General features: G+C 32.1%; 1 protein-coding gene across 3 annotated transcripts in view; it reads left to right on the forward strand.

The window, feature by feature from the left end:
• Positions 1–9,711, forward strand: part of LOC106457472 (protein pinocchio-like) — a 58,301-nt gene extending 48,590 nt beyond the window's left edge. For 2 of the 3 annotated variants that reach the window (XM_013916891.2, XM_013916893.2), the window contains exons 2-4: positions 7,571–7,823; positions 8,343–8,472; positions 9,343–9,711. In XM_013916891.2, coding sequence (XP_013772345.1) covers positions 7,571–7,823; positions 8,343–8,472; positions 9,343–9,480 — 521 coding nt within the window. In that variant the 3' untranslated portion in view covers positions 9,481–9,711. Of the gene's footprint in view, positions 1–1,733; positions 1,903–7,570; positions 7,824–8,342; positions 8,473–9,342 lie in introns of those variants that run through there. The other variant, XM_013916892.2, reaches the window with a different exon arrangement.
• The last annotated feature ends 2,189 nt before the right edge of the window (positions 9,712–11,900 follow it).

The raw sequence follows: 11,900 nt of genomic DNA on the forward strand, positions 1-11,900 counted from the left end.
TAAAGACTTGTGTCGTTAAAGTTTCGTTGGAACGAAGTTACGGAAAAATCAATTAACAAACGGAGACGTGACAATACGATATTTCTCTGTGACATCATTTAGTTTAACAGGAATGAGTAAAAAAATTATAATAAAATTATTAAAGTGTGGACTCATTATGTTAAATAAACTTGGTTGTTTGCATATAAGAAAGTGTTTTTATGGCAGTCATAAGTTTGATGTTGCTGACAGCAGTAAGAAATACTTATCTAAGTCAACGTTTTCGGTCAAGATTCGCAAGTTTTTGTACGAATGTGTGTGAAGGTTATCATACATTAATAAAAACCTCCGGCGTCTCTTTAGTGATCTTGTAGTGATTAATAAAACCTTCGAATGTTTGAGTGCCTGTAACGTTGCTTGGAGAGTGAAGTTAACTGCATGAAATCTGATACTTGAAAAATTCCGTTCGTGGTAAGATCAACCAGTGAGTGAACATTTATCCTCCAAAACGTAGAACGAAAAATCATGCTTGTAGCCTTGTATGATCTTTTTTTTTTCCCCTAAAATGTTTGCATATATACGTATATAATTATTGTTTGTTTTTAATTTCGTGCAACGCTACACGATGGCTATCTACGCTAGCTGTCCCTATTTAGCAGTGAAAAACTAGAGGGAATGTTGCTATTCATCACCACACAAGTCAACTTTTAGGCTACTCATTTACCAACGAAAAATTGGACTGACCGTCAAATTATAACGCTCCCACGGCTGAAAGGGCGAGCATGTTTGGTGGAACGGGAATTCGAACCCGCGACTTTCAGATTGCGAGTCGATCGCCCTAACCACGTATAAAAAATGATAATTTTTTGTATGAGGTATAAACTTTCATAGTTTTAACATTACCAAGATTGACGCTAGTCCAGTTTTATGGGAGAATACCTTGTATTTTTCACGCAATGTTTTCACTTTAAAGCAAAATTTCCAGTTTTCAAGCGTTTTTGTGCCTGGGAAGTTTGTTGATGTATATTGTTTCATAACAGATTGAATTCGAATATTGTATTTGCTCAATATTAAAATAAATAAATAAATATACAAAGCCTAGGTATTTTCATTTATTTGGTCGCTATACATGGCTATGCGTCAAAACAAGGGCCCTTTTTAAGAATTATTTAAAATCTTTTTCTTTTAGTTTTTAACAGTTTTAAAAGAAAACACGATTCATATCCAAAATGCATTATATTACGTATGTACTGTAAACGTAATCGTAGAAACGGTACTGTTCATGTTTCATCGTAGAATTTTAGCAACTCTTCTGGTAAAAGTTATTACATGATAGTTTAACCAGTAGTTTCAGAGCATTTTCAAATGCATATGGAAGCAGTTAGCAATCCTTCAATGATTACATGACAACTTCTAATATATCAGTGGAGTATGTGTAACAAGCCGTTCTTTCTCAATAGAGGTAATTTGACCCATGTGAAACATACAGAGATTAAAAATGTGTTCCTTTTTTCTCAGTGCAAATTGTCCGGGGTTTCAGAACAATTTATTTCGTGTATCTACAGTTAAATTTAAAGTACATGAAGTTCGGATTTAATAACTCGTAAACTTTATGTTTTAATTATATATTTTTTCGTGAATCGGCATGTATTGTAGTTTACGTCAATTTTGCACGCATTGATGACGTAGATCACGGTGACGTGTTACAATTTTTTGCGCAGACTCTGTAATCAACTTCCTCCGCAACACAATTTCGAACGCGGAAACATTTAGCGTACACATGCACATTGCGTTTCCTCTGTCTGTAGGATTTGTACGTGAGCATTGCTGGTGTGTTCACAATTATAATATTTCCTGATATAGTAATAATAATAATACCTGTGACAATGGAACCAGAACCACTGTTTATTAGACCTTCAACAGGTAATATTTATTAGAATATTTTGTTATAGAAGTCAATGAATGAAACGTTGGTTAGACTACAACGTGTGATGTTCAAAACGTCAGAAAATAATTTTAATAGTTATTGTATAGAGTACTGGTAGTGTTCATAAAGCTTTTTTGTTTGCACCAAGTAAACTTAAACTCGGTAACGTTTAGCTCAAATGATATGTGCTTTAAATATAATCTTAATGTTTGAGGAATGACATATTTCTACTAGATGTGAAACTTTTTATCTTACCTCAAGTTCAATTAGTTGCTGTTCATATTGAGTAGGTTTGTGCTTTTCACAGAGTTCATCATTTTAGTCAGAGAAAGACGTAATTTAACAAAATTCATTAATCCGGTATTATTAAAAACAATAATAATGTCGGCTTTTTATTTCTTGAGGCTTTATTAATTTATTTCGGCAAATTCTTAAGCGAATTGTTATTGTTTTTATTTTATTCCAATCACAATGTCGTTTTCTTCATAAACATTAAAATCCCTCTACGTAAATGAAATGTGTGTATATATATATAAGTTTTTGAAGTTTAGCCCTAAGTGATTAAAATATTTTAAAGTTTTGGGATAACCTAACGCAAGTTCTAATGCGCGTAATGAGTTATATTCATGATAATATGATATGTAACGTAATACATCAGATTTCAAGCGTCCTCGGGGTTGTTTTAGTTTCTGATAATTTGGCCAAGGTTTATTACATAGATTTAAAATAAACGCTGTTGGAATGTGACTTTATTTGTACCAAGGAATCATCGACAATAAGGGAGAATATTAATATTTTATACCTATATAACAATAAATGTTTTCGATAACTATAGTTCGCTGTCCTTGTAACAATTAAATTGAGTTTGTCCGTTATAATACAAATATTTGCCAGTAAAATTAATATATACATAACTCCCATTTTTGAAGTATATGACTGCACCCAATTATTAAAATATAAGTCTTCAAATTTGGATGGGCCTCATGCAACAAACTTGGCTTCTCATTTCATTTGAGTATGACATAATGTTTAAATATACCCACACTTCTTTCTGAAAATCCATTGAATGAAGACTGTCGAAAAGAATTTTTCCAAACATTTATTTTTAAATTTGTAAATGCTACCGTGGTTAAGGAATCTTGGTATGCATACTCTGAAAATAATGACAGCGTCAGATGTGGTTTTGTTGAATATTTTACTGTCGAAACAAAAAGGGACTGGGGGGATATTCAAAAATCCAAGTTGCAATTTTTAATCTGAATCCAGTTTTAACTCCAAATTGGTTTGAGCCGTCTCTTTCTAATTCTTATATAAAAAACAACATAGAACAGTAAGTGTTTTCTCATATTACGGTTTATGAAGTAAATAATGAAAGCAACCAAGTTTTAGTGTTGTTATTTTTTCACCAAACTAAGAAACAACGTAGTTTTACACTAGCCGTACGAGAAAGGTTATTGGATTAGTGTTTATCTTTTAATTTCGAACTTCTTGTTGTTTTGAATCACCTTGTACGAAATAATGAAGAATAAGATTACATTCGTGACTTATGAGGTGATGCATGATGTTTAATATTTCGACATCAACATGAATAGATCTACTAACTACACCACCGGGAAATTCTGGGAAAGCACACTTTGAGAAGGTGATTGATGGATCTCATTAGGGCTCCATCGGAATAGGAAGTAAACCTACCCTTGACATTTATAGCAGGCCTGGCATAGCCAGGTGGTTAGGGCGCTTGACTCACAATCTGGAGGTCGCGGGTTCGAATCCCCGTCCCACCAAACATTCTCGCCCTTTCAACCGTTGGAACGTTATTATGTAACGATCAATCCCACTATTCGTTGGTAAGAGAGTAGCCCAAGAGTTGGTAATGACTAGCTGCCTTCTCCCTAGTCTTTCACTGCTAAATTAGGGACGGCTAGCGCAGATAGTCCTCATGTAGCTTTATACGAAATTCAGAACAAACAAACAGAAGTTTTCCAGCTCATTAGTAAGTGCATTAAATGCAGTCGGTTTTGGCTTTGGTGAGTACCATCAGAACCTCTCTTACATCCACCTGATATGATGTATCAGAACCTCTCTTACATCCACCTGATATGATGTGATGTCTCCCTATATTTACTTTTTTCTTTTTTTCATACGTTGAAGATAAAAAGCAAGGTGGTACCACAGCATGTCTGAGTGACATCGCAGATTAGGCAAGATATACATTTTAGTTCACAACACTTATAGGTGGTATGTAGGTAATCCATCAAAACATGTGTAAACAATATGGTTTGGGTTTCGGAAAGCTAATGTCCACGGATTTCCCGCCATGTATTAGTGTACGGAAATTTAGCACAAGATTTTGTAACACTGTTTATTGGTAAAGTATATATCTCCCAGGCTACATTTGACAGTGAAATGTGATACAAGTCGCCGACATGTTGATGGTCTGCTATCATCCACTGACCTTTATAAACTCCAGGCAGCAATACCCTATGTGATTTTCACGCACATATCTGTAGAGACGAGCTCATTACGTGATAAAATAGTGTGAGTAGGATAGGGGTGGGTGGGAGAGAAACTAACCCATATACATTTTCACACTTCTTTCGCAAAATTCAGTAACCTTGGATTATGCTGTTGATTAAATGTACGTATTACTTCCTGGATAAGCTAAAACAAAATCAGAACATCAAAACATACTTTTTCGTGAGGCAATTTTATATCTGTGAAATCGACGTTTAACTTGATGCCACGTGATTTTTGTATTTCGCAACATCGTATTGCATAATTCTGTCCCGTATGAACCTTCTTGTTGTGCTGTGGCTAAGTAAAGGCCTTACACTATTAATGATCTCGTTAAATTCGATTATACAGAGACAGAGAAAGGTTGAGTACGCTGTATTAAGACGATTTTGGAGCTTCATCACGTCGTTACAAGCCATGTCACCACGTCCACTCATGCTTTATCTGACAACTTTACATCTTGACAATAAATCTCCGGCTTAGTTTCCATCGCAAAAGACTCCGTCATAAGGCTATAATGGCCATATCACACCACTCTTCCTGCAGGTTTTTCGTATAGAAAGAGGACAACGGTTTCCTAGCCTCCATTTCAATAGTCCAGTCACAGAGAAATCTGTTGGCGCTGCATCAGGTTATTTGATCGGTATATCTTCATGTGGAATAGCTGGATTACCCTTTTCATTCTGCAGCTGCTTCAGGTACGCCAACAGTTGAACAGGAGATATGACTAAAACCTTGTTGACCACTTTTCGGACCGAGATCCTTCTTTATTGAGATGTGTACTGTTGCCTGGGGCATGTGGACAGCTTTTGCCACTGACCTTTTTGTTCCCCGATTATCGTCTATTTCAAGCTGCTGTACTTTGCTTTCCACGGCTTGGGTACGACGTGTTACAGGTATCTTCCTGGATGGCCCTGGTATCCCAAGTTGGTCCACAGTCCCTTATTTTCCAAAGCCATTACGTACAATAAATATCCTTGTCTTATCCCTGATCTGAACACATCTTTATGACTTGAGTGTATGATTACTTTGCTTCGGAAAGTGCTGTTACCTACCCTTCGAAAACCGATTAATTTTCTGTGTTATCACAATCCTTACGAAACGCTAATGTCAAAGTGTAGCCCTGATACATCCCGTTTCACCATTACTTTATATTGCTGTAGCTGTCACATGACTTGCTGATTTGCCTATTCAAAACTATATTAATATAACGTACTAAACCCTCTGTAGTGGAATAGTCAATGTTAGTGACATCTGGGCTATATTTGTCAATATATAGGTAGAGTATATTTTATATACAGTTTGTTCAGTTCTGAAATAGTAATATAGAATTTTCCATCCGAACTTTGACATTTCTAGTTCTTATTGCGAAAGATAGTTTAAGATACAAGTAGTCAGTGAATGGGGACGACTTTCTGTTTCGTATGTATTTTACCAGATGTGGCGCGTATTCTACCACGTGAAACATTGTACTCGAGAAGAGGGAACTGTGTAAGCACATATATTTCATTCTAGCTTGTATTTATTCACAAGTATGTTCCCTTAGTAACGGCAAGCCTCAGTTAATATGATAAAAATTGATTTTGTCCGAGGGTAATTTAAATTTTAACAAACGATATTTTAATACACACTCAGTGTGTAATACTCTGCTAAACAAAATTATTTTTATTAAACGGAAGTAGAAAAAAGCCCCAGTAAATAAATGATTGAGGAAAAAATTCTATCTCTTAAAATTGATGAAAATAGGGATTTTTCTTCTTCTTCAGATACTTAGTATTTAAAGATACTAACTGCTTTGAAACTAAGCCTTATAAATTTTATTTCTATTGATGTGATACCTGGTTATATCATGAAATTGATATTTTGCCTCGTGCCTTGCTTGTTTACTCTCCACATTGGCGTGCGTTTGTGTAATAAATTTATTTTGTATCATAGTTCACGTCATGTATTACGCTACTGACGTCATATAATATTAAACTAGACACGCCATTCGGTGTTATGGCTTTCTTACAAGTGGCCTGCAGTATGGACGTGTAATCTATTCATGTTTAACTAGTAAATACTAAAATTCAGCAAAGGAGGTTTGAAGTCTACCTGCATTAACCGAATCTTTGGAGGAAATATTTGCATTTAAGTTTAACTATCTTCTATTACTATTAGGTAAAGTATTAAACTGTGTAGTTCACACCTTCGTTTCACTGTTTAAATTTAACTTTTAAGTCAGTGCTGTGATGTGATTATCTGATCAGATTGTAATACTAAAATAAAATACTAGGCTTTCCTAGCTATTGCAAAGACATATTTTATCAACTTTCTTGTCATTTAAAATAGTCATCCTTAAAAACGAAAAAAGATAAATAAATAAATGCAGTATTTGCTTTGCCATAATAGTGAGAAAATATATTAAAGTTTTATACCTTTTTAATAATTTAGGGAAAATATTATTATCTGTGTGTAATGTATTGCATTAGTTGTCAAAAATTAGAAAACAAGTAAAAATCTGAATTGTTAATATGGATAAGTAACGTATGTGTGTGTGATAAATTTTGCAAAGTACTTGTATAATTCAAATACAACTTAGCATTATGATGATTTAGATAAAATATGTTCAAAATCTGTAGGGAAAAAAATTGAAGTTTTAAAATATTTCTACAAAGAATGAAAGTCAAGACAAAAGCTGCCTTGCTAAAAATTGACTCATTTTTCTTCTTTGTTGCAATTCTGGCAAAACAAAAATTGTTATTAAAATATTTTTAGAAAAGATAGTCTCTAATGTTTCATATGTATGATATATATTGTTTAATTATTCAGGTACCTTTTGGATAATAAATAATATTTTATAGTTATAACCATTTAATCCATTATGTCATTACATCTTTATTTCGTGGGTCTGATACCATGCCTGTCACAGGCAGTTAAAGTTTGAGATACAATGGTTTAAAAGCCTCCTCTTGTATTGAGTTCTGGGTGCCAGAGTTACAGAAGTGTCCTTATTGTTGTATGCGCTTTATTTCTGCAGGTGATTTTGAGGTGGATCAAGAGTGACTTAGCTATTTCTTATTGTTCACTAATAGTTAGAATTAGAACAAGATATACTCAAGAACAGCTACACTAGTATTTAAACAAATTAATTGGATACTTGTTTTGCAGGTCTCAACATTAGACATTCCAAATCAGACCCACTTCTGCAGTTGAAGGCCCATTTTTGTTGCTCTGATTTTGATAACCACAACGTTCAGGAGCTGGCATTGCTAAGCAATTGGGAAAACTTGAGAGATAACCAAGTAGCCTTTAGCTGGGACTCTGACTGCATAAGTGATACAGATTCTGTGAATCAAGTGTTTCAGGAGAACAACATGCTGACTATTGAAGGATTACGTAATCACTATAACTCCTGCTTTTCGTAAGTGAATCTGTTATTTTTTAAATGTAGTTCTTAGTTTTCGTATTGGTTATTTGGATTTCTTATTAGAGTAATTTCATCTATCAGTACAAGTGATCACTGGTTGTCATGAAAAACCAAGCTGTCAGAACTACAAGAAAACTTATTATCCATTGAATGATTGAAAATATGCCCTGAAGCTACTTATTCTTGTGTCTTCAATCATTACTTTTCGACAAGAACTTTGGCAAATGTAGATTAATTTCTAATTTTTTGGTAAATGGTTTACTCAGATAATGTCTGACTGGATGGCAAATGCTCTTCTAGGGAAACTTGTGTGCACTAAATAAATATTCGTTTTAAGCAGTTATTTGAATTTGGACTATTTAGACATGTACTAATTGTGGGACTCATAAGAATTTTACATAAGAGTTACGTTTAGTTTTTGTTTATTGTAGAAAATGAAAAAAGATTCTTAAAATTTAAATATTTTTGTTTGTAATCTGACCTTGTATTAATTTTCTTGTCTGTTCATTCCAGGTGTGGAGTCAACTGGTATGAAGATCATGTGTCACTAGACTGTCCAGAGTGTGGAGGATATGCAATGCAGCGGCCTTGCCCGGAGTGCGATGGACAGTGTGAAAGTACATGGAGACGTGATTTGGCTGCTGTAAGCTAGATAGTCTGCATTATTTTGCTTTTCTAGGATTAGATTAATAGTCAGGATTTGTTTATTCAGGATAAACCAAGCTTATAGATACAGTCTGCAGTGTTGCACTTGCACTGTGTTTATAGTCATATTACTGACATTAGTCTAGACTTACAGTGGTACTATAACCTTTTACATCTATCTGAGCTTAGTCTCGCTCTCTTCATAGCATGTTTTTTGTTTTGATATAAATGAAATTTTAATAATATTCTGGGTTTATTGTAATGTTCTCTCCATCCACAGCTGAAATTAAAAAAGAAATTTATACTATGTTCCTCACAGTAATTATGATGTATAAAAAAAATTCTTTATTTTTTTCTGTACATCAGGTTGGGTATATACAGCATAATGGTGCTACATAGCAGTAGTATAATATTCTAGGTTTAATATACAAGAACTGTATTTTTAGGATAATTATTCACTCACTTTAAACCTTGTATATTTGAATCTGATTAGCTCTAGCCTTTCTTCATAATTTTGTATTTATTGTTACCAGTTATAAAATTCTGTAAGAAACCCTAGCAATTTGAAACCTTCTGGAAAGGATATTTAAAACTAGAAATCTTTGAAAGTTAATCATTCTTAAATTTTTATCTTAATATTTGTAGTTTTGCTTAAGTAATCAGTTGTTTTGCAAAGTAATTGGTATGTAACTGGTCCTTTTTTTTTGGATGAAAGTTTTGTTTTTTTGCTTTAAGTATTTAAAAATACTCTTGATGTTGTGTTGCATTTTTTTCAGATTCTATATATGTATAGAGTTTTTACTAAAGTATTTTAGTTTTTCATAAAGATGCATCATGTTTAACTTTCTGAAAATATTGTTAATTTTAGTCCCACAACACCAAGCAGGCTAAGTGGGAAGGTGAATGCAGGAAATCCAGGACCCAGACAAACCAGAAGCTGTTCCACCATAATGATAACTGTGAAGTTTTGACTAATGCTATGAAGAACTTGAAAACCAGTATATGAATCATTTTTTCTAAGAGGCCAGCTTAATCAAAAACTATCCTATGTAAATAAATGAGTTCTGTAGAACTTGAATAATTAATTGCCAAATTTTCTTTGTTGAAAGTGAAAATGGTTTTCAATATTCAAAAACCAGTATACTAAATTTAAATCTGCTAATAAAAAAATGTGGCATAGCACACTTCAGCTGAGGAAAAAAAATAAAGCATCATTTTAATCTGTCTCTCAAAAAAATCTTAACTTTTGTACATTTGAAAGTATTTACAGTATATTTCAAAATTAAATTTTATTTATTTATGTCCAATATTTTCAATGAATCGGTTGGTTTCTAACACTCCCCCTTTTATTTTTCTGTAAATTCTTTCCAAAACAGGACAATAATAAATAGTTTTGGTTAAAGAATTTCAAATATAGTAAGATTGAGCATAGCTGGTGCAAAAAATGCCTTATGTGAGTGTTTAGTTATTTTATTGTAATAAGTTTAAAGTTTATAGGAATTATAACACTATACTGAATAATATTTGTGTTATTTTTGTGTATATGCTTATAACTTTAAATTATGAGTGTTTTTGTTTTCTCCTTTCAAGTTCATCTTATTTTATTATATACTGAGTCATAAACAGATTTTACAATGTATTACAACAAAAAATGTATCTTCATATCATTAAACTTTTGATTGGAAATTTATTAAAACCATGTAGGCACAGAATATATTTATAATAATCTAAGATATGAAAAGAAAAATACAAAAGGAAAAAAAACAAGTCTTTCATTTTTTTATTTTATTCTAAATTTAACTTATATAAAAGAATATTTTATTCATCTCTCAGGAAAGGTAATATGTGTTTGTATTTTGGTTTGGTTTCAGTTTGTGAAAATGTATACTACATGTAAATTAAATTTTGAGAGAATTTCACTTTTTCATCTTAACCCTTTTTTTTTTTTTGAAAGGAGTAACTCATAAATTAAAAAAAAATTATTTTTTTGTGAACTGCTGTTGACAGTATTTTGACTTAATATTGTATCAATCATGCAGAATAATTTCACACTCTTACATTGTCTAGCTTTATTAAAACCAGCTATAACTTAAAATGATTTGGTGGAAACTCTTTGTAGTTTTAGTTTGACATTTTATCATGTTTCATTGTATGTTGTAAAGAATGTGGAATATATTTTTGAAAACTTTGATTAAGTTAGCCTCACTTTTGCCAATTTTTATATTCCTATGTTTATCAATTTATATTTTTTCAGTCTAAAGTAGTATTTTCTGGGCAGTCTGGTGTGTATAGTAAGCTTGATTTTGATGTCTTAAATAAAATTGCACATATTTATAGTTAATTTATTGTAATTGTTTTTGTAGTGATTTTCTTGGTGTAATAACTGCTTAAAACTTGGATTTGTTTCCTTGTATATTTTTATTAATTTTCTGGAACTTTTCATTTCATTATTTATTAAGATTTTTTTGTGGATAATATGATACTTGGATAACCCATTCTGGTACAGCTTTAACAAACTTGGATATCGACTGTCTGGTGGCTTGTGTATACATTTTGTCATGAAACATTATATTTCTTTTCAACTTCTGTAACCAGACAAATCTGTTGTGTGATACATTCTTGTCAGAACAACTTTAACTCATTGACTGCTGGTTCACCATATAGGGTACAGTTTCCTTCTGGCAGTTGAATTCAAGTGTGCCTATACAGTGTACAGCTTGCAAAAATCCATACTTGTTTAGAGCAGTTGCAGTTAATGGGTTAAATATTCTATATTAGGAAGTGTGTTTCTTAGTTTGTAACTACTTTTAGTAAAGCAACGTTATTAATTATTGGACAGTTTCATATAATTGTATTTAATTAACAAAACTTCTGTATAAGTTTTTTTTTATATTAAACACGAAAGCATTAACTACATCAGGATAAAATTGAAATCTGAATTAAAAATAAAGTAATATTCATTTATTTAGTACATATGTAATACCAATGGTTACAAAATGTTTCTTCATGAGTATGTTATTTACATTTTAATATGAAATTAGGCCAATTTAACTGAAAAGAATATTTAATAAACAGAGCTTGAAAAATTTTGTACTGCTTTATACTTATTAATAGTATATCATAAAGTTTAATTGAGATATTTAAACAATATTCCTCTTAAGAAATTGTCTTAATTCAACATACTTACCATTAGATAGATGTGGAAAATATTTCATATGTTATAAAAGATTTTCTTTGGTTAGAAACAAGGTTTTTGCACAGTAAATTGGAGGAGGCTTACCAAAAACAATCCTTCTTGAATGCTATCCTTGAGATTGTGGAAGTACAATAGTGAGACATTTAAAGTGAGTTTACACTAAGTTAAAAGTACTTTTTAACAGATAGCTTTTGATATTATTCCTAGGACCACCTAAAAACTTGTTGTTA

This window comes from Limulus polyphemus, unplaced genomic scaffold (genome assembly GCF_000517525.1).
Source record: "Limulus polyphemus unplaced genomic scaffold, Limulus_polyphemus-2.1.2 Scaffold335, whole genome shotgun sequence".
In the NCBI taxonomy this organism is placed as follows: Eukaryota; Metazoa; Arthropoda; class Merostomata; order Xiphosura; family Limulidae; genus Limulus; species Limulus polyphemus.